Raw genomic sequence first — 23,469 nt, forward strand, 5'->3', positions numbered from 1 at the left:
AGAGACCTCAAGACACTCTAACTCCACAAGACCCACAGACTCCTAACAGACACAATCGTCCACAACGGACAGCAGCAGAAAAGTGCAAGCACAATCTGCACTTGTATTATCAATCCAATGGAGAGTAAATAAATACATATGGTTACTATTGTCCTAAGTATTGGACTCTGTGCCAGTTCTCTCCCTCTGGAAGATGTGGGAAATTTTTACCCACCATATCTAATAATCATCTAAGAAATGTATAATTTCTATATCATATCTAAATCATATCAAAATCATATAATGAATCTTTAAAGATTCATTATATAGCTTGATCCTGGATGACAATGGCACCATGAACACGTACGCAACAGGGGCCCTTTTGATGCCTACGTGACTTTGAACATGATCTCTCAAGGATCCAGAAGCTTCTAGAAGGACTTCTTAATTAAAAAACTATTGGAACATTGATTCAACATCCGGTAGGATTAAAAATCGAATCCTTAATAAGATTCAGTGGTACTTTCAAATACTACTTATAATCTTTAAATCTTATATCTAATTATATTATAATCACATCTTATTTCAATAATAAGTCTAGACTGTAAAAATAATCAATCAATATTCATTGAAGGCTACCGTGCTCATGAGCATGGCAGGGCGATGGGGGGAGTGAAGCGCCGACCAACAAGCCCAGCGGCACTCCGCGTTTGTTTACAAATGAGTGAACAAGTGACTGATCCTTAGCGAACATTACCAGCTCAAGGACACCTTATCTAATATTTTTTATCGCCAGTGAATACTCTCTAGAACTGGGGGAGTACCTGGACAATATCTACAAGGAAAATCCGTGAACATTTACATAAAATAGTGTATAGTGGAGATCAGTGACACGGTTTCCTCCACCTTCATTCATAAACTTTTATCTCGAATCATTCTTCTGCAACTGCAGGATAATCACGTAGCAACGCTACCAGATCATCATACAGCAACGCTGTAGCAAAATATCGTGCCTAAACTCAACAAGAGAGAGTTAATCAGTCTGGCAAACTTGTCAGACAGGCACTCCGACTGGCAGAGAAGTATATTGAGGGTTATTTGGTGTATGATTGGCCAATTGTATGCTTGTGTAACTTTAATATCCTATAAATCTGTCTGTTGGTTAAAAAGCGAGGCAAAGCCTCATTCATCGGTACGTTTATTAAAATTGTAGTGTAGCTGTGAATCTTATCCAAGCACTGAACCTCATGAGTGTCCATTCTGTCAGAAAAGAATTCAGCCTCAATAAGTAAAAACCTCACAAGTGTCCACAGTCTTGGAAGAGATTCAGTCAAGCTAACTGTATAAAGTGAATATGTCTGCATATATATTTGAATATATAAATTAAGTTATCAATTGCTTGCTTAGTTAATTTTTAAGTTATCATATAAGTTCATTTAATTGAATATAATTCTAGTACTTGACAGTATTTAGACTACATTTAAGGTCATTTATTATACTTTTACAATTTAATTTGTTGTTTATAGTATAAGAACATATTGGCTGTTAAGTTATGGTACTAGGTTAGACTATGTATGTTTAAATCTCTGATTTAAACAGAGCCAGTGTTCAGTCAGATAACTGAATTTATTAAATCTTATCCTTGTATAAAATACAAGCTGATGTGAGATCCCTGTCTACAGGTGGATTGGAACTTCTATCAACTAAGTCATTCACCCCACCTGTCCCTTACAGCCCACAATCTGTCATTAGGAAAAGAGGATCTAGGATTTACAACCCTAGCTAGAGATTTTAATTGAATTAATTTGCAGACAGTAATTTTTTAATTTAGTTCAGTACAAGTCCCTGGTAGTCTCCTCTTATATCAATCCCAGCAGGTTTTTCCCACACCCTGTTCCTCAATCCTAGTGACTGACTCTTGCCGTGTCTGTGTACGACTGACTGGGCTTTGGAACATGGGGAATGATAATTCAAAACTAGGGTTAAACAGCCGCATATATCCCAGCCTGGGTTGTTTAGAACCTATTTTTGTTTTAGTTCTGAAAATTGTATTTGATTTAAATGTGTAGTTAAGTTTGAGAGGGGTCACCTTACGACTTTTTGTGCGACTTATAATACCAAAACTCGCACTTTTCTCAGCGACTTTGGACTGTAGGTCTGTTAGTTTTCCTGCAAACGTTTGTCACTGCGGGAGTAAATAACAGTAATTTTGGAATATAATTAACGTTAATAATAAGGTGTAATTCAGCAAATTGATTTTAAAACTGGCTGAGAAATGTATGAGGCTGTGGTTTCTCCACCTTCACAAGTGATGGTGTTATGTGAGGCTAAATGTTGACGATCTGACGTAGTGGTGTTAGTGGTGGTGGTGTTAGTGCTTGCGGTGGTGTTAGTGCTTGCGGTGGTGTTAGTGCTTGTAGTGGTGTTAGTGCTTGTGGTGGTGGCAATGAACAATGTAGTAGGAAATTAACACCTGTGATCCAGAGAGAGAGAGAGAGAGAGAGAGAGAGAGAGAGAGAGAGAGAGAGAGAGAGGATTCCCCTAGAAACCAGTCGTGAGTCAGATTTTAAAAAAGGGAGAGACATGCCTTGTTTTCTCTCCTCTGATGCCTCCACTAATGGCACCATCCCTACCATTATCATGACACCCCCCCCACCATGACACCACCCCATGACTCCACCCCCCCCCCTCCCTCAACCCCACAACTGCCACGACGCAACAACTAGTTGACGTCACTTTAACAATTCCTTTCAACCACAGCTTCTTGCCACAAAAAAAGTGTTGCAAACCCACCAAGTGGAAGATTGAAAGAAATTTTTTTTAGGATGGTGTTGTAGAGAACGGAAGGTGAAGCTTGACCAGTTGACTGTCTCCAGGTGTTCCCAGTTACCTGTTGCTGCTGCTGCTGTTCCTGTTGCTGCTGCTGTTGCTGCTGCTGTTGCTGCTGCTGTTGTTCCTGTTGCTGCTGCTGTTGCTGCTGCTGTTGCTGCTGCTGTTGTTCATGTTGCTGCTGCTGTTGCTGCTGCTGTTGTTCATGTTGCTGCTGCTGTTGCTGCTGCTGTTGTTCATGTTGCTGCTGCTGTTGCTGCTGCTGTTGTTCCTGTTGCTGCTGCTGTTGCTGCTGCTGTTGCTGGTGCTGCTGTTCCTGTTGCTGCTGCTGTTGCTGCTGCTGTTGTTCCTGTTGCTGCTGCTGTTGCTGCTGCTGTTGTTCATGTTGCTGCTGCTGTTGCTGCTGCTGTTGTTCATGTTGCTGCTGCTGTTGCTGCTGCTGTTGTTCCTGTTGCTGCTGCTGTTGCTGCTGCTGTTGTTCATGTTGCTGCTGCTGTTGCTGCTGCTGTTGTTCCTGTTGCTGCTGCTGTTGCTGCTGCTGTTGTTCATGTTGCTGCTGCTGTTGTTCCTGTTGCTGCTGTTGCTGCTGTTGTTCCTGTTGCTGCTGCTGTTGTTCCTGTTGCTTCTGCTGTTGCTGCTGCTGTTGTTCCTGTTGCTGCTGCTGTTGTTCATGTTGCTGCTGCTGTTGCTGCTGCTGTTGTTCCTGTTGATGTTGCTGCTGCTGCTGTTGTTCCTGTTGCTGCTGCTGTTGCTGCTGCTGTTGTTCCTGTTCCTGTTGCTGCTGCTGCTGTTGTTCCTGTTGATGTTGTTGCTGCTGTTGTTCCTGTTGCTGCTGCTGTTATTGCTGCTGCTGTTGTTCCTGTTGATGTTGCTGCTGCTGTTGTTCCTGTTGCTGCTGCTGTTGCTCCTGTTGCTGCTGCTGCTGTTGTTGTTCCTGTTGCTGTTGTTCCTGTTGCTGCTGCTGTTGTTCCTGTTGCTGTTGCTGCTGCTGTTGTTCCTGTTGCTGCTGCTGTTGCTGCTGTTGTTCCTGTTGCTGCTGTTGTTCCTGTTGCTGCTGCTGTTGTTCCTGTTGCTGTTGCTGCTGCTGTTGTTCCTGTTGCTGCTGCTGTTGCTGCTGTTGTTCCTGTTGCTGCTGCTGTTGTTCCTGTTGCTGCTGCTGCTGTTGCTGCTGTTGTTCCTGTTGCTGCTGCTGTTGCTGCTGCTGTTGTTCCTGTTGCTTCTGCTGTCACTGCTTCTGCTTTGTAGCTGTCAATGACTGCTACTGACTCTGCCGTTGATGAAGGTGTAAGAGAGAGAGCAAGGCAGGATGCTGGCTGCCTTACAGACGTCATCTCCCTGACAATGCCACTTGCTTTAATAAACGTCAATCACTCTCGTCTTGTCTGCCTTTCTCTCTCTGGGTCTTATCTTCGTCTTTATCTCTTTTCAATATTCGTCGTTAGGGCCTTGTATTTGTGTGTTTATTTATCTTTATATATATACAAGAAGGTACATTGGGTTTATGAGAGTACATAGCATTGGTGTTGTGTTCGACGATTGTCTCTGCGAGTCACTCAGAATTGACACGGGCGTCAATGAGTGTCACTGTGAGTGCTTGAGAGCATGACACGGGCGTCAGTGTATGAGGCCGTGTCCTCTGGGTTATGAGGCTATGAGTGAAGCTGCCCGTATGGCGTTTAAGTGTGAGTATTAGTCTGCTGGTGCTCTTAAATGGGCTCAATCATCCGCACCCCGCTGGCCGCACCTCGCTGGCCGCCCCTCGCTGGCCGCGCCCTGGCTGCTGGCCGCACCCCGCTGGCCGCACCTCGCTGGCCGCTGGCCGCACCCTGGCCGCTGGCCGCACCCCGCTGGCCGCTGGCCGCACCTCGCTGGCCGCACCTCGCTGGCCGCACCCCGCTGGCCGCACCTTGGCCGCTGGCCGCACCTCGCTGGCCGCACCCTGGCTGCTGGCCGCACCTCGCTGGCCGCTGGCCGTACCCTGTTCAACCCTTCCTCTCAAAATAACGTCGCTTTTCGCCCGTAAGCGCGCTATGGCCAAAAATGGACATAATTTTAAATGAAATCAGCTCATGAAAGTGATGTACTGTCCCGTTTTCTGTTTGATTTCTCCAGCTTACTCGGTTAGGTTAGGAGAGGAAACTTTCAGTTAACGGTTTTCATGACGTTTTGAAACCTTAGGAGAACTTCCTGCCCTCCTAACCTACCAGAGGACCCTTAACTTACTGTTTTTGGAAAAAAAAATATAAATTTATTTTCAATTATTTTTCATTTTCAAATTACGTCCATTTTCGGCCATACGAATAAACGGCCAAATTCAGACGTTATTTGTAAGAGGACAGTAGGGATCACGGCGATAGTATCCCATTGGCCAGGTGGAATGTTTCGCTCTCAATGGAAAAGTGTCGTGTCGTGTGTGTGTGTGTGTGTGTGTGTGTGTGTGTGTGTGTGTGTGTGTGTGTGTGTGTGTGTGTGTGTGTGTGTGTGTGTGTGTGTGTGTGTGTACCCCATATATCATACATCTGTGACATGTTTGGCGAGTGACGGCGTCTCGTTACCAACACGTTGGCCGCGTGGACGGGAGCGCTGATAATGCTGATCGCTGAGGAATGTGGCCCAGGCGGGTCTAGGTTCAGGCGCTCCTGAGGGCAGACCTCTCAGCCCCCGGGCACAACTCTCCAGGTGTTACGGCCATTTTGGGCCGGTAACCGGGTTCTTGCTGTTAATGTATCTTATAACCTCTTCGTCTTTATCCAACCCCAAGTCAGTGGTAAGTTTTCAAGAACTGGCTGTGGCAAGTAGTAGTGCAAAGAATAAAAGGGGGGAATAAACAATACACAATTACAGCTTCAATAACATATTAACACCTTCACCATATATAATATAATATATATATATATTATATTAAAGTATACTACACATATTTACAAAATGTCGCTTTCACTCAGGACACAATACATCGGCAGTGTTCATCAAATCCCGGTGAATCCACTTTCCAGATACACGTCGTCCACACTTATTGGCAAACACCGGCGAGTTCACCTTCTGCAACATGGGCCAGTCCACACACACCGTATCTTCACGATGTGCCAATACCCCGCCTCCGCTCTCCAGATACACACTGGCAGAGGGTTCCAGCAACACACTGACAGTGGTCTTAAATAATTACAGGGGTAGCTAGCACCCTGGCAGAAGTCTCTAGCAGCTCGCTAGCAGCACTTCTCAACAGATGCACCACTGTCGTCGCGTAACTCTTCCTGGCCAATCTCGGGTATGTTGGCCCATCCAACACTGTATAAACCAGCAGGTAACACACTGCTATAACCGACGGCGGCCACTTTGTCCTCTTACAGGACCAAGTCAAGAGTTCTTGGACTGCCCAAGGTGAACTGCCCTCCTCAGCACAATCGCCTCCTTACGTCACCTCTGTGAACATAAAACGTCATTAACTAGACAGACAGTATACTGGGTGACCGTTGGATAACACCCATCCATCGGGGGATTGAAATTGTAACTTGTAGCCACAACCTAGATGGCGTTGATATCATTACGCCACCCACCAGAGGTCATCATTGACCTCACATTCTGACTGAGGCAGGAAACTGGAGCCTTTCACCGATGCAATGCCACCACCAACAGATGGCGTTGTCTGCGTTGCACCCAATACCTAGAGGTTGGAGTGCAGATCCATAGATAGCGCAGAAATCGCCACTCCACACTCCGGGGACGGTGTCGATACCGTAACACCATGTTTTAAGATATTCGGAAATAATTGTATAACCTGGTTGATACCTGGTTGATGGGGTTCTGGGAGTTCTTCTACTCCCCAAGCCCGGCCCGAGGCCAGGCTTGACTTGTGAGAGTTTGGTCCACTAGGCTGTTGCTTGGAGCGGCCCGCAGGCCCACATACCCACCACAGCCCGGTTGGTCCTGCTGTGGTTCCATCTTTGCAGATGAGTTAATAAAACAACAAAAATTACTAATTTCACAACGATGCCATATACTTCAGATTTGAAATTAAATAAATTCTGAATAAGTTCCTGAAATTTAGATAAAGAGTTACATCTTCCGAATCCAAAAAATGTTTTTTGGATTCCTTGGTCCCACAAACTCAAAAAGTCTTCTATGTAATGAATTTGTTTATATAATACAAATGTATCATTTTACTGAGTAATAATAGCCAGATATATGTCAAATCATTTTAATAATAGGGATTCATAAGCAAAACTCATTTTCCTTTAACTTCTATAGTGAAAATGTTGATATGACGAACGCTGTGTTGGCCTCCGGTGAACCAAAACACGTCATATGACGTTGGCCGCCGTGTAAGGGATAAGCCAGCAGTAAGACGCTCTGGGCAGGAACAGGGCAGTCTGCATCTGCTGGTGTTCTCTGCCTCTTCTTTCACAGGACCTACACGGTAACGGTGGAGGGGCAGCCAGCCACGACACTGTCAATACCTACGAACCAGCTGTCAACATGTGTGACTGTTGACAGGTCCTAGACGTGTTTACAGACTCCTAGCTGGGGGTCTCCTACAAGACTATATCATACAACATGTAGTGTGGAGGAGCTCCCAGTCTCATGCTGTCCCTGTCACCATCACCAGGGGGACAAACCTCACTATCACCAACCTCAGCCATAGTAACCACCATCACCACCATTACTACCACCAACCACTTACACCCCCGGAACGGCCCTTCCCCCCCATCCTTCAACACAAGCCAGAGACCCTCCCCCTCCCTCAGGCAGAGGAAGAGGCAAGAGCGTCACTGAGTCGCCCCATCAATTGACCTCACTTGACACTGGGAGGTGACGTAACCGGCACTGTATAAACAGTGCGGTGGCAACACTGGACCGCCCACCGGGCCCTTAACATACGCTCAATCAACAGTGTTAGTCACCCGCCGCCGCCCATATCCACACCCCTATCCCTCAACCCCTATCCCTCAACCTCCCCCTTATCAGCACCTTGTGGTCCCCCGGCGGTATCTGCTTCCCCTGTGGGCGAGGCTAGGCCATGGTTTATGTCAGGGGTTGCTGTCCCCCCGGGGTGGCCGTGGTGTCTGGGGTTAGTTAGGCTACTTAAGTTTGGTTGTGGCTGCGAGTGGCATGCTGGGAGTGTCTCCCAGGCCTTCCTCTAGACACTCACTGGGATTGTCTCCCAGGCCTTCCCCCAGGCACTCACTGGGAGTGTCTCCCAGGCCTTCCTCTAGACACTCACTGGGAGTGTCTCCCAGGCCTTCCCCCAGGCACTCACTGGGAGTGTCTCCCAGGCCTTCCCCCAGGCACTCACTGGGAGTGTCTCCCAGGCCTTCCCCCAGGCACTCACTGGGAGTGTCTCCCAGGCCTTCCCCCAGGCACTCACTGGGAGTGTCTCCCAGGCCTTCCCCCAGGCACTCACTGGGAGTGTCTCCCAGGCCTTCCCCCAGGCACTCACTGGGATTGTCTCCCAGGCCTTCTCCCAGGCACTCACTGGGAGTGTCTCCCAGGCCTTCCCCCAGACACTCACTGGGAGTGTCTCCCAGGCCTTCCCTCAGGCACTCACTGGGAGTGTCCCAAGCGTGTCGAGACACTCACTGGGATAGTTGTCCCTCGTCCAAACACTCCACAAACCGTGATTCTGTATGTATCAAATGAATCTCTCCGGATCATTTATTTCAGTTTGTGTCATACACAATTGTGTTACATATGCAAGCACAATAAATGAATTGTAATTTTAAGTCAATTAAGTACTTTCGTATTTAATAATACATCTTCAGAAGGATGTATTATTATATTTTTCATAACATAGGCTTATAAACTATATTCTTAAATGTTATAAAATCATTTTATTAACCCCAAAAATATACTTCTCTGTAAGACATAATAACAACTACGAAATGTTGTTGCAAAGTTGTTCTCATAAATACTCCAGTAACTGACCAATTTAGTGGATTGTGAACGTTTAAAAATACATAAAAAAACTTCATCATTTAGAGCCGGGTTCTAGGCGTGTGTGCGTGTGTGTGTGTGTGTGTGTGTGTGTGTGTGTGTGTGTGTGTGTGTGTGTGTGTGTGTGTGTGTGTGTGTGTGTGTGTGTGTAGTTGTATAAGTGTCTTGTTTGCTGGTGTAGTTTCAGTCCCATTCACCATCTTTAATAATTACCAAAAAGCTCCCAATAACCAAATTTATATCAGTAATTCAGCTGATATATTCGATATTATTTTTGGATATTTGCATGATCAACAATTTCTGAGTTTATTTAGTGGTTAAAAAGCGTGTTCGAGTTTGTGTTCACCACCACCCCAGGTGTTGTGTGTTCACCACCACCCCAGGTGTTCTGTGTTCACCACCACCCCAGGTGTTCTGTGTTCACCACCCCAGGTGTTCTGTGTTCACCACCCCAGGTGTTGTGTGTTCACCACCCCAGGTGTTCTGTGTTCACCACCCCAGGTGTTGTGTGTTCACCACCCCAGGTGTTGTGTGTTCACCACCCCAGGTGTTGTGTGTTCACCACCCCAGGTGTTGTGTGTTCACCACCCCAGGTGTTGTGTGTTCACCACCCCAGGTGTTCTGTGTTCACCACCCCAGGTGTTCTGTGTTCACCACCCCAGGTGTTGTGTGTTCACCACCCCAGGTGTTGTGTGTTCACCACCCCAGGTGTTGTGTGTTCACCACCACCCCAGGTGTTCTGTGTTCACCACCCCAGGTGTTCTGTGTTCACCACCACCCCAGGTGTTCTGTGTTCACCACCCCAGGTGTTCTGTGTTCACCACCCCAGGTGTTCTGTGTTCACCACCCCAGGTGTTCTGTGTTCACCACCCCAGGTGTTCTGTGTTCACCACCCCAGGTGTTCTGTGTTCACCACCCCAGGTGTTGTGTTCACCACCACCCCAGGTGTTGTGTTCACCACTCCAGGTGTTCTGTGTTCACCACCCCAGGTGTTGTGTGTTCACCACCCCAGGTGTTCTGTGTTCACCACCCCAGGTGTTCTGTGTTCACCACCCCAGGTGTTCTGTGTTCACCACCCCAGGTGTTCTGTGTTCACCACCCCAGGTGTTCTGTGTTCACCACCGCAGGTGTTCTGTGTTCACTACCCCATGTGTTCTGTGTTCACCACCCCATGTGTTCTGTGTTCACCACCCCAGGTGTTCTGTGTTCACCACCCCAAGTGCTCTGTGTTCACCACCCCAGGTGTTCTGTGTTCACCACCACCCCAGGTGTTCTGTGTTCACCACCCCAAGTGCTCTGTGTTCACCACCCCATGTGTTCTGTGTTCACCACCACCCCAGGTGTTCTGTGTTCACCACCACCCCAGGTGTTCTGTGTTCACCACCCCAAGTGTTCTGTGTTCACCACCCCAGGTGTTCTGTGTTCACCACCCCAAGTGTTCTGTGTTCACCACCCCAGGTGTTCTGTGTTCACCACCCCAGGTGTTCTGTGTTCACCACCCCAAGTGTTCTGTGTTCACCACCCCAGGTGTTCTGTGTTCACCAGTAATTTTCTCGATTTCGTTAACCTTTTAAATCGCTGATAATGTTTGATATATCTAATAAACCACAGTGTGGAGAGAGAGAGGGAGAGAGACTGCCCCCGGGCACCGCCGGGTACCCCTCCTAGTGGGCTATATTTGTAAATTGCCAGTGAAGCTGTGAGACGTGATTGCCTGAGCTTAACAAAAGTGTTTTGGTCCCTGTTGCTATTTCGGTCCAGCTGACTGTAGTAGAAGCAGGAGGACCAGCCTTCAGTGTAGGAGATGTCAAGGAGAACACAATTGTGTGAGAGAGGTCAAGGTGGCGAGGCTGGCTGGCCTGTCCTGCCTCACTTACATGCTCAAATACATCGCCTCGCCCTCAAATACCACCGCCTCGCCCTCAAATACCACCACCTCGCCCTCAAATACCACCGCCTCGCCCTCAAATACCACCGCTTCGCCCTCAAATACATCGCCTCGCCCTCAAATACATCGCCTCGCCCTCAAATACCACCGCCCCGCCCTCCAATACATCGCCTCGCCCTCAAGTATACTGCCTCGCCCACAAATACACCGCCTTGCCCTCAAATACACCGCCTCGCCCTCAAATACCACCACCTCGGCCTCAAATACCACCACCTCGCCCTCAAATACACCGCCTCGCCCTCAAATACCACCACCTCGCCCTCAAATACACCGCCTCGCCCTCAAATACACCACCTCGCCCTCAAATACCACCGCCTCGCCCTCAAATACCACCACCTCGCCCTCAAATACCACCGCCTCGCCCTCAAATACCACCACCTCGCCCTCAAATACACCGCCTCGCCCTCAAACACAACACCTCGCCCTCAAATACACCACCTCGCCCTCAAATACACCACCTCGCCCTCAAATATCACCACCTCGCCCTCAAATACCACCACCTCGCCCTCAAATACACCGCCTCGCCCTTAAATACACCACCTCGCCCTCAAATACACCACCTCGCCCTCAAATACACCACCTCGCCCTCAAATACACCACCTCGCCCTTAAATATACCACCACCTCGCCCTCAAATACCACCGCCTCGCCCTCAAATACCACCACCTCGCCCTCAAATACCACCGCCTCGCCCTCAAATACCACCACCTCGCCCTCAAATACCACCACCTCGCCCTCAAATACACCCATTATAGGCCGTAATGTTGTAGCAGCGCTTAGCCTCGTCATCCCGTACTCTCCCCTCATACCTCTCACTATGCCCTCTGTGAGCCCCGACATACAAACTACTACGAAAAGCAGCAGCCCACTGATGTCCACGTTTTCTATGAATCAGTAGATTAGGTTATGTTAGGGTTGCTTGGAGGGGGGGGGGGGGGTTCGTTCGTTTCCGGTTAGGTTAGCACTTCATATTGTGTACGTGTGTGGCGCCTGGCGAGCGCTGTGTGGCGTGGGGGCGAGGCAGGGAGGGAGCAACATCCTCGTCATGAAGTCCTCGCCACAAAATCTCTTTAAACCAAGGGCGCCACTGTGTTCTTTTGTCGTGTCCTTAAACTATGAAATTGTGTTGTTCATGCGTGGCCGCAGTAATCTGCCCCCCAAGTGCTTGTCTGTGGCGGTGCTTGGGGGGGAGGGTGAGTTGGGGGGACACTGGTGTCCTGGGGGGGACACTGGGGGGCTGGGGACACTGGTGTCCTGGGAGGCTGGGAGACACTGGTGTCCCACGACGCTGGTGGACACCAGTGTCCACCAGAACCCATCAACCAGACGACTACAGCGCCCCATCAACGAGTCACTGGAACCCGTCACCCGACGCGACGCACCCGTCACCCAGACCACCACAACATGTCCCCCCCGTCACCAGGACACGGACCAGGTCCCGTCACTCCTCATCTACGGAGCCTTCCGTCAGCTGAGACGCGGCCGGGTGTATACATCTTCATAACAACACATTACACCTCCCCATCCTTCCCTGGTGTAGCGCACACACACACCCACACACACACACACACACACACACACACACACACACACACACACACACTTGGGGAACAGGTTGTGGAAGCAAATACTATTCATACTTAAAACCAGGTATGATAGGGAAATGGGACAGGAGTCATTGCTGTAAACAACCGATAGCTGGAAAGGCGGGATCCAAGAGTCAATGCTCGATCCTGCAAACACAAATAGGTGAGTACAAATAGGTGAGCACACACACACACACACACACACACACACACACACACACACACACAGTAGGGTTAGGAGGAAGACAGGAAGTTGGGGACGGAAGCAAGACACCATGACTCAAGATGTCAAGAGACAATTGGGTAGTTCTCCCGCCCCAGTAACTAGCCTCGCTGGTCATCAGTGCCCCGCAAGATGACAGGGGGGGATTACTTTGCGTCAAGGTCGTCATGTGGGGGTCGCCAGGGGCAGCTGGGTGGCTAGTGATGCTGGGATTTAGCCCTCGGTCCCACATACTGGAACCGGTTAGGTTCTCCAGCGCCATGTTTATGTGTGTAGGTGTGTGTTCACCTAGTTGAGCTCTGGTTCCTTGGTTCCGCCTCTCAATTGTCAATCAACCGGTGTACAGATTCCTGAGCCTACTGGGCTCTATCATATCTACATTTGAAACTGTGTATGGCGTCAGCCTCCACCACATCACTTCCTAGTGCATTCCATCTGTTAACTACTCTGACACTGAACAAATGATTTCTAACGTCCCTGTGGCTCATTTGAGTACTACGTTTCCACCTGTGTTCCCTTGTTCGTGTTCCACCGGTGCTAAAGAGTTTGTTTTTGTTCACCCTGTCAATTCCTCTGAGAATTTTGTAAATGGTTATCAAGTCTCTCCTTACTCTTCTGTCTTCCAGGGACGTGAGATTTAACTCCCGTAGCTTTTCCTCGTAGTTCATGCCCCTCAGTAACACCGCTGGTAACAAGTCCACGGGAGCCTTGGTGAGGGTTCGAACCCATGTGCTGAGTGTTCCCAGACGCGCTCTAGTCTACCACCAGCAGCTCTAGTCTACCACCAGCAGCTCTAGTCTACCACCAGCAACTCTAGTCTACCACCAGCAGCTCTAGTCTACCACCAGCAACTCTAGTCTACCACTAGTGTCCACGTGTTTAATTTGTTCCACTTAAGTTCCATTGGTTTGTTTACACAGCTGTGACTCTCTGGCGCTGGTCAAGGTCTGGATCTGATTTACACACATTCTGGACGCTCTGAATTCCTTACATAAACAGTTGCAGTTTACTGTGAGAGCTGTGTGGCTTGGGTGAAACAGTTTACTGTGTGGCTTGGTTAATACAGTTTACTGTGAGAGCTGTGTGGCTTGGGTGAAACAGTTTACTGTGTGGCTTGGTTAATACAGTTTACTGTGAGAGCTGTGTGGCTTGGCTGATACAGTGTAGTTTACTGTGAGAGCTGTGTGGCTTGGGTGAAACAGTTTACTGTGTGGCTTGGTTAATACAGTTTACTGTGAGAGCTGTGTGGCTTGGCTGATACAGTGTACTGTGAGAGCTGTGTGGCTTGGCTGATACAGTGTACTGTGAGAGCTGTGTGGCTTGGCTGATACAGTGTACTGTGAGAGCTGTGTGGCTTGGCTGATACAGTGTACTGTGAGAGCTGTGTGGCTTGGCTGATACAGTGTACTGTGAGAGCTGTGTGGCTTGGCTGATACAGTGTACTGTGAGAGCTGTGTGGCTTGGCTGATACAGTGTACTGTGAGAGCTGTGTGGCTTGGGTGATACAGTGTACTGTGAGAGCTGTGTGGCTTGGCTGATACAGTGTACTGTGAGAGCTGTGTGGCTTGGCTGATACAGTGTACTGTGAGAGCTGTGTGGCTTGGCTGATACAGTGTACTGTGAGAGCTGTGTGGCTTGGGTGATACAGTGTAAAATATTATCTCTTTCATATACAAATTCTTCCCAATTTCATAAAGGTAGTATATTTATATTTAATCTATAAAATATATGGTAAAAATAATATTATAAAGTAATAAAATTAATATTAATACAATTAAGTAAATTTAAAAACATTAACACAAGTAATATTAAAAATTAACACAAATACTATTAAAAATAACAAAATAAAAATATTAACAAAAATAATATTGAAATTTAACAAAAATAATATTAAAATTAATCATTTAATATTACAAATTAATAATGTTAAAAATTTGTCATTTAATATTATAAATTATTAAATATTAAAAATTACTCATTTAATATTAAAAAATTACTCATTTCATATTAAAAATAAATAAAATGTTAAAAATTAACAAAATATAAAAAAATAATAAAATGGTTCAAATGAACAATAATAATAAAAATTAAATGCTAAAAGTAAACAAAATGTTACAAATTCTTATAACCGTTCATTACATATTAAACTATTGACACTGGCTAGAGATGACACATATGAGAGAGGCGCACAGTATACCTGGTTGATACCTGGTTGATGGGGTTCTGGGAGTTCGTCTACTCCCCAAGCCCGGCCCGAGGCCAGGCTTGACTTGTGAGAGTTTGGTCCACCAGGCTGTTGCTTGGAGCGGCCCGCAGGCCCACATACCCACCACAGCCCGGTTGGTCCGGCACTCCTTGGAGGAATAAATCTAGTTTCCTCTTGAAAATGTCCACGGTTGTTCCGGCAATATTTCTTATGCGTATATTTGTGTCAAATAAATAGTAATAATATATGTTTATTTAGGTCAAAGTACATAAATACACATCAACAAGGACCGTGACGAGGATTCGAACCTGCGTCCGGGAGCATCCCAGACACTGCCTTAATCGACTGAGCTACGACAGGGTTAAAAGGGTTGAAACCGATGTTCTACTGAACTTACTGGATGTACATAAATTTCTCTGTGTGTACATAAATTCAAGAGGAGTTACAAACAGAATGTTGGAGTTCTAGACAGAGTTATTGTACATACTGTTATCTTGAGGTTATCTTGAGATGATTTCGGGGCTTTAGTGTCCCCGCGGCCCGGTCCTCGACCAGGCCTCCACCCCCAGGAAGCAGCCTGTGACAGCTGACTAACACCCAGGTACCTATTTTACTGCTAGGTAACAGGAATGCAATCCACAATTCACACATAAATGGATTAAAAGTAACGCCGTTTCGGTCCTACACGAACCGAACCGTCGACATTTTAGTATGATTTCATATGTGTGGGATATTTAGTATTAATATACACATTTTATGTTGGCTTTGTTTTATGCAAACTTGAGCGGTTCAGCTCCATTACCGCCCTTAAAACTATTGACCAACAGCAGTGTGCAACATGTGCAACCTTGCGCCATCTTCACGTCACGTATTCACGACAGACAACAAGGCATTGCACATTCAAGAGACACCTCCTTTTGTCAACAGAAAATCTCTTGAAACGAGTCAAGATGAGCTTGTTAGAGCCCCGCTGGCCTGGTGCCGCGTTGCTCAACTCCTCCTGGCGACCAGCACCAGTGTCGCCACCACAGTGGAGCTAGGCGAAGGACATCCAGATTGATTGTCCAGACTGATGGACATCCTCCATCATTAATCGTGTCAAAATCAATGTCTAAATGAATCTTTGCGAGATAAGACCATGCTGTGTTCCCTAGCAGGTGTTGATTTTAATGGTCGCTGGGTGGTGGTCGCTAGGTGACGATCGCTGAATGACGGTCGCTGGGTGATGGTCGCTGGGTAACGGTCGCTGGGTGACGGTCGCTGGGTGACGGTCGCTGGGTAACGGTCGCTGGGTGACGGTCGGTGATCACGAGGGGGGGGGGAGGAGGTGCGCGCGCCCTTTGGTGACGCAACAGTAAATCTGGCGAGAAATTGGGACAACTGGAGCCGTAATGGTCCTGTTACCCCCACACAATAGCTCCACCCAATCCTCAGCTCTCTGAATCCTTTCACTTTTATTGACTATAAAAGTGTTGAGTAAAGCGAATAGCAACACACGCAAGAGGGTCAACTCGAGGGCGCCGTTATATTTGGCCTTTTGGGGGTAGGTAAAGGAGGAGCAACAGCAGGAGCAGTAGCAGCAGGAGCAGCAGCAGCAGCAGCAGCAGCAGGAGCAGCAGCAGCAGGAGCAGCAGCAGGAGCAGCAGCAGCAGGAGCAGCAGCAGGAGCAGCAGCAGCAGGAGCAGCAGCAGGAGCAGCAGCAGCAGCAGCAGCAGGAGCAGCAGCAGCAGGAGCAGCAGCAGGAGCAGCAGCAGCAGGAGCAGCAGCAGCACTGTGGGCTGCAGCAGGAAGGTGAGCAGAAGTATTAGGGGCAGTAGGTATAGGAAATGTTTGTGGATTAAGAGCAGTATCAGTGCGAGGAGCTGGTCCATGGAGACATCCGGGACCTCCAGGAGCCAGAGATGGACACGTTACACACCTCAGAGGTCACCAGAGAGGGTCAACATTAGAGGCACCGCCCCCCCTCTCATGTTGTCCCCCTCTCTCTCATGTTAATCCTCCTCTCTCATGTTGATCCTCCTCTCTCTCATGTTGATCCTCCTCTCATGTTGGTCATGCTTCATAAGATCAGTTCTATAGTATGACTGCCGAGTTCCTTGTCCGAAACTTTGGAAGAAATCACATATTGTGATTTCCACTCGTGAGTGGAAATTTCCGTTGTAGTGCACAGAATTGTGAGATTTTGTACACTAGGAGTATGGAGTGCGTGCACTAACAGTAAGCTGGGTCATATGGAGGTATGTGCCAAGTGTTACTTTACTGTTACTGTTGCTTATGTAGTTACTGCTCCAGCTGCTGCCTGTGCAGTTTCTGTTACTGCTGCAGCTGCTGCCTGTGCAGTTTCTGTTACTGCTGCTGCAGCTGCTGCCTGTGCAGTTGTTGTTACTGCTGCTGCAGCTGCTGCCTGTGCAGTTTCTGTTACTGCTCCAGCTGCTGCCTGTGCAGTTTCTGTTACTGCTCCAGCTGCTGCCTGTGCAGTTTCTGTTACTGCTGCTGCAGCTGCTGCCTGTGCAGTTTCTGTTACTGCTGCTGCAGCTGCTGCCTGTACAGTTGCTGCTCCTGGTGGTCGTGTGAGAGAGGCGGGGTAACAGAGGCAGTAGAGGCTCTAGACAAGCGCCATAAGCTTCTTAATGATGATGAAGTTAGGAGTTCATCTGGCAGCGGGCACCATACCTCTACCCGTATGTGGTGGCCGTGTTCCCCCCTACCCCCACACAACCCCCCTCTTTACTACTCCCCCCTTCACCCCTTCCCCTCACCCCCCCCCCTCTCCCTTCCACACATTGCTCCTCTACACTCGTCCCTTCTTCATTCCTCTTCATTCTCCCCCTTCTTCCCTTCACTCTCTTTGCCTTAATCTCTCCACCTTCTCCAGTTGCTCCCCTTCTTTTTACTCACCATCTCCTCATCTCCTTCCCCCCCCCCCCCTTCCTCTTCCTCCCCGTCAAATTACTCACTTAACAAGGACCGCTGCTGCTTGCTTCAAGGAAGTGTATAGTTGGGTGATGTCTATGATGTATTCCTCTCTCTGTCTCTCTCTCTCTCTCTCTCTCTCTCTCTCTCTCTCTCTCTCTCTCTCTCTCTCTCTCTCTCATATATATATGTTATATATATATATATACGGAATAACCACATGTGAAGAATTAAAGAATGCTGGTCGCGTTTTTCGCCTCAATTCGCCTTCATACAAACCACTGCTCATGTTCAAATTGGTTGAATGCCAACCATACACAGTGAATATAAAAAAGAAGAAAGATGAAAAAAAAAATAAAGAAATAATCCGTAAAGGAGTAAAAATCATAACTCCTAACCAAAACATAGACCTGATCATATTTTATAAAACAAAGAAGCCTATCGACCTCCTTATTAAAAACAGCCCGAAGCCGACGGAGAACCCTTTACAGCAGTCAAACGTAGTATATATATATATATATATATATATATATATATATATATATATATATATATATATATATATATATATATATATATATATATATATACCTGCCCCCACGAAAGATGTAGCCTTCAATCCAAGTACATAGGTATGACGTCGACCAAGCTGACGAGGCGTTTGACCTGTCATCTTCAATCCGGTGCCCCCAGGAATCACATGAGACAAGCCCATGACATCACCCTAACAAGAGAAATGCTGAATAAAAACACTTGTATAATAGACAAAAACCCAAGATGTAAGATTACAAATTCTTGAAGCAATCCACATAAAAATCAAGGAACCCACCATATATATATATATATATATATATATATATATATATATATATATATATATATATATATATATATATATATATATATATATATATATATATATATATAATTGTAAGCGTCGTCACTATCAAGATGGCGGTTGACAAGCGAGTTAAAACATGCATTAAGTTAAGTGTTTGTGGATAAGGGGAAAAGAAGACCTTCAAGCCTAAAAGCCCCTCACTTAACCTTCACGTGGTATTCTCTCACTCTCTCACCGGCCTGGGGGAGAGGTAGGGAGGGTGGTGAATGACTTCGACACCCTGACATCCTTAAAATAAAAATGTCATTGTGACCTTGGCGTTTTCATTCAAAAGAAGGTCAGGCTGCAGGGTGGGTGAGGGCACGTTGACCTTCAGGCGGGCGGGAGAGACGACCCCGTCACCACCGCCAGTGGCAGCAGGAGGAGGAGGAGGAGGTCACACGCCCAAGCCCCGAGTCCAGGATCAAAACAAATGGGGGAGAGTAATCTGATAGAGCAATCTACATCCATTACCAGGGGTGGTGGTGGGTGCTGGCACCGTTGTTGCTGCTACTGCTGCTGCAGCTCCTGTTGCTCCTGCTGCTTCTGTTGCTCCTGCTTCTATTGCTACTGCTGCTGCTGCTTCTGTTGCTCCTGCTTCCGTTGATTCTGCTTCATCTGTTGCTTCTGCTTCATCTGTTGCTGCTGTTGCTCCAATTTCAATTAATGTAGTTTATGATGAATTTGCTACTGTTCCTCCTCCTTATTTTTAAAAGGAGGAATTACCCTTATGTTCCTACTATAAACTGGTCTGCAGTCAAGTTCAGTTGCACGATGATGATTGATGTTAACCACAACAAATGCACACACACTGTGCACTTGTGTGTGCTCGCATACCAGTATGAATGATCGTGTATGTATAATATGGGTTTGGATTACCCCCTAGAGTTGCATGATGAACCTGCTTGACACACAGGATACACCTGCTTGACACACAGGATACACCTGCTTGACACACAGGATACACCTGCTTGACACACAGGATACACAGAGTACAATCTCTCTTGGATTGATGCCATTTTACACAACTATAACAAAATATAAATCATGATGACACAAGTTATTGCTATATATATATATATATATATATATATATATATATATATATATATATATATATATATATATATATATATATATTAAATGAAAGGAATATCTTAGCTTAGCAATGACTACCTGGAGCTTAGCAGTGACTTTATTATCTCTCGTGTTGTTGAGGATATCCTCATAATGCCTCCAAAGCTTGCCTCTTAGCTCTTGAGCCCCGCCTTTTTATCTTTTTGGAACATTTGTCGGCATTTTGGCCTCCAGGAGTTCCAGACTCTAAAGTGTATGAGTTTTGAAGTATGATGTGAAGGCTTCTCGCACCTGATTGACATACAGTGTTTAAAGAAGTGTAATCAGGATGGAGTTGTATTAATGTTTAGTTATGTAGCGAGGTATGGACTCGGTAACTGGTGAGTAGCCTGTCTGGTCTGAATGTTTAGTGACTCACCAAAGGGGTTAATGGGTGGTCACAAACGACTCACCAAAGGGGTCAATGGGTCGACAGAGATAAATCGATAATTATTTTTCTCGTCTAAATGGGCCTCCAAAATATTTTTTTCGTATTCGAGTGAATGACAAAATACTCTACTGTTTAAAAAGCTGATTGTGTACAAGTGACTGTAAATTGGCTAATAAATTAATTGAATTGAATTGTAAGACACAATAGCAAGCTAGTTTAATCTCTATGTTTACCTGTTGCATGGGTGAGTTCCGGCCCTATTTCACTAAACAGTCCTTAGACCATTGATCATATACTCCTCACCTCTATTATGGTGGACCCAACCGCTTGGGCTGGACGGTAGAGCGACGGTCTCGCTTTATGCAGGTCAGCGTTCAATCCCCGACCGTCCATAAAGTGGTTGAGCACCATTCATTCCTCCCTTCCCCTCCCCCGGTCTCATCCCAAAGCCTTATCCTGACCCCTTCCCAGTGCTATGTAGTCGTAATGGCTTGGCGCTTTCCCCCTGATATTTGCCTTCCCTCCTGTTATGGTGGTGGGGTTCTACCGGAATTAAGGAAGCCATGTTACTCACTCACTCACTCACTCAGCAGGGGTGACTGCAGCTTTCGTTGTATACAACTACTCTCGGTAGAGGTATATGGCTAGGATCACTATCTGAGTGGACAGCGCTCGGGGGTCATAGTCCTAAAGGCCCGGGTTCGATTCCCGGCTGAGGTGGAAACAAATGGGCAGAGTTTCTTCCACCTTGATGTCCCTGTTCACCTTGCAGTAAATTGGTACATGGGAGTTAGACAGCTGGTTACGGGCTTCTTCCTGGGGATGTGTGTGTGTGTGTGAGAGAGAGAAATATATGTAGTAGACTTAATGATAATATAGAAAAAAATAGGTTGATTAGAAGGGCCGAGCCCAAGAGCTAATAGCTCGATTCTGCCGGCACAAATAGTAAATACACACACACACACACACACACACACACACACACACACACACACACACACACACACACACACACAAAGGGGCAAAGTTTCTTTCACCCAAAGTGCCCCTGTTACCTAGCAGTAAATAGGTACCTGGGAGTTAGTCAGCTGTCACGGGCTGCTTCCTGGGGTGTGTGTGTGTGTGGTGTGGGAAAAAAAAAAAAAAAAAAAGTAGTAAACAGTTGATTAACAGTTGAGAGGCGGGCCGAAAGAGCAAAGCTCAACCCCCGCAAAAACACAACTAGTAAACACAACTAGTAAACACACACACACACACACACACACACACACTGTTTTTGCATTTTTCTCATCGCTTCTCTTATTCTGACGCTTCCACTTTGTTTTTGTACTTCACTTTACCTCTGTTGTTTGTTCCTTCCCTCTCCCCCGCTATCCTGCCACCATTTCCTGTTATCCTGCCACCATTTCCTGTTATCCTGCCACCATTTCCTGTTATCCTGCCACCATTTCCTGTTATCCTGCCACCATTTCCCGCTATCCTGCCACCATTTCCCGCTATCCTGCCACCATTTCCCGCTATCCTGCCACCATTTCGCGCTCTAGTAGACACGCTTAGAAACGAGAGAGGCTTTAAACTAATGGGGCGGTGAATGAGAAAGGAGGGGAGCCCAGGAGCTGAGACTCGTCGTGGAAGCACACGTAGACTAGAACACGAACACACACACACACACACACACACACACACACACACACACACACACACACACACACACACACACACACACACACACACACACACACACAGTAACCGAAGCCTGGCACTCTTTACTGATGGTAACAATTATAATTAAAGTCCCTTCTCTCCCGTGCCTAGTTTTTTGCTAACTTCATTTTAATCTTGTAAATGCTGTTTCCGTTCGTCACACAGACGTACGCGTGTGTGTATGTGCTTTGTATGTTATGTATATATGTATGTGACAGTGTCAGACCACGACACTGCTAATGACTCCTTCTGAAGATGTATTAATATACGAAAGTACTTAAGGAAATTCCTGTTTCAATTTTCCTCCGTAGTCTGACACTGTCACATTTTTAATCGCGTGTTTATTTTTTCGTGATTTACACACATGTATGTATGTATGTATGTATGTATGTATGTATGTATGTATGTATGTATGTATGTATGTATGTATTGTCCCTAGTTCATTCAACCTCTTCACTCACACCGTGGAGTATATTAGTTCTTGCTAATGACCCTATGGATAAATATTTACATTTTTATCTATATACTCCCATGTCCAATTCCTGTGAAGATCGTGTATGTCGTGATCATGTCTCCTCGTTCTCGTCTCTCTCTCTTTTAGTGACATGAAGTTTAGTGCTTTTATTCTACCTTCCAGTTTTGTGACGCAACTGGTGGTGAAATTAAGAGCATTTTTCAGTCTCTGTTTGACGGCTTCATGTCACTGCTGCATCCTCAGGAACGTGTCTGATGTACGTGAGCAGTAACGTTTTGAATAGTTCTTGATTGCATTCATGATGTTTATCAGCCTTGCTAAAGAGAGAGAATGAAAATGCTCATTGTGAATGAATAAATGAAAATAATTCAGTTAATGACTGTAAATAATTGAAAACGAATGAATGAACGGATGAATGAATGAGAATGAATGATAATGATGGATGAATGAATGACAAGGATGAATCAATGAATGAGAATGAGTGTGTGTTTGATCTTTGATTCAAAATCAAAGGTGGCCAAAAATGGACGTAATTTGAAATGAAATCGGCTGACGAAAGTGATGTACTGTCTCGTTTTCCGTTTGAGTCCTCCGGCTTACTTGGTTAAGTTAGGAGAGGAAACTTCCAATTAACGTTTTTCATGACGTTTTGAAACCTTAGGAGAATTTCCTGCCCTCCTAACCTATCAAAGGACTCCTTAACTTACTGTTTTGGAAAAAAAAAATCCAAAATTTACTTTCAATTTTTTTTCATTTTGAAATTACATCCATTTTCGGCCATACAGTAAACGGCCAAATTCAGAGGTAATTTAAAACAAAATTTAAATTTTTGCCCCGAGGGGCGAGTTTATTGGGCAGCGCCACTCATCTTGTGAGTGGACACACCGCTATAGCAGCATGTACAACACTCCCCAATAGGAAGAAAACCCGCTGGGTTGTTCATCCTGTCACTTGTACCCAGACACAGCTGGGACGTAACAACGGAGTCACTCAGACGTGAATGGGTTAACTGCACGGTGGAGTGAAATTAGAGCATATGAAAGCGAGAGTTGTGTGACGCAGTGGCCACACTGACCCAGACACTCAGGAGTGTGAGTGCAGCCTCGTGCCAGACATCATTCACCTCACACTACTCACACTTCTCTGCGCCATTTTGCCACAAATCTTATCTGCACGCAAGTTAGCCTCGCCACAGATATTATATAATCTAGCCTCTATTTGCAGATCCTATTCCACGAAACTTTGTTTTTGCGTGCGGTGAGGAGCCTTTAATATTAGGGGGGGGGGGG

General features: G+C 46.4%; 1 protein-coding gene across 1 annotated transcript; it reads right to left on the reverse strand.

Annotated features, from left to right (window-relative positions):
- Nucleotides 1-16,973: 16,973 nt before the first annotated feature.
- On the reverse strand, nt 16,974-23,332 carry LOC138362811 (antifreeze protein Maxi-like). The gene is made up of 3 exons (XM_069321376.1): nt 23,320-23,332; nt 18,969-19,145; nt 16,974-17,260 (listed from the first exon to the last, which is right to left on the reverse strand). The coding sequence occupies exons 1-3, from the start codon at nt 23,330-23,332 to the stop codon at nt 16,974-16,976; spliced, it is 477 nt and encodes a 158-aa protein (XP_069177477.1).
- Between the last annotated feature and the right edge of the window lie 137 nt (nt 23,333-23,469).

The sequence above is a fragment of the Procambarus clarkii genome, chromosome 9, assembly GCF_040958095.1.
Source record: "Procambarus clarkii isolate CNS0578487 chromosome 9, FALCON_Pclarkii_2.0, whole genome shotgun sequence".
NCBI classification, from domain to species: Eukaryota; Metazoa; Arthropoda; class Malacostraca; order Decapoda; family Cambaridae; genus Procambarus; species Procambarus clarkii.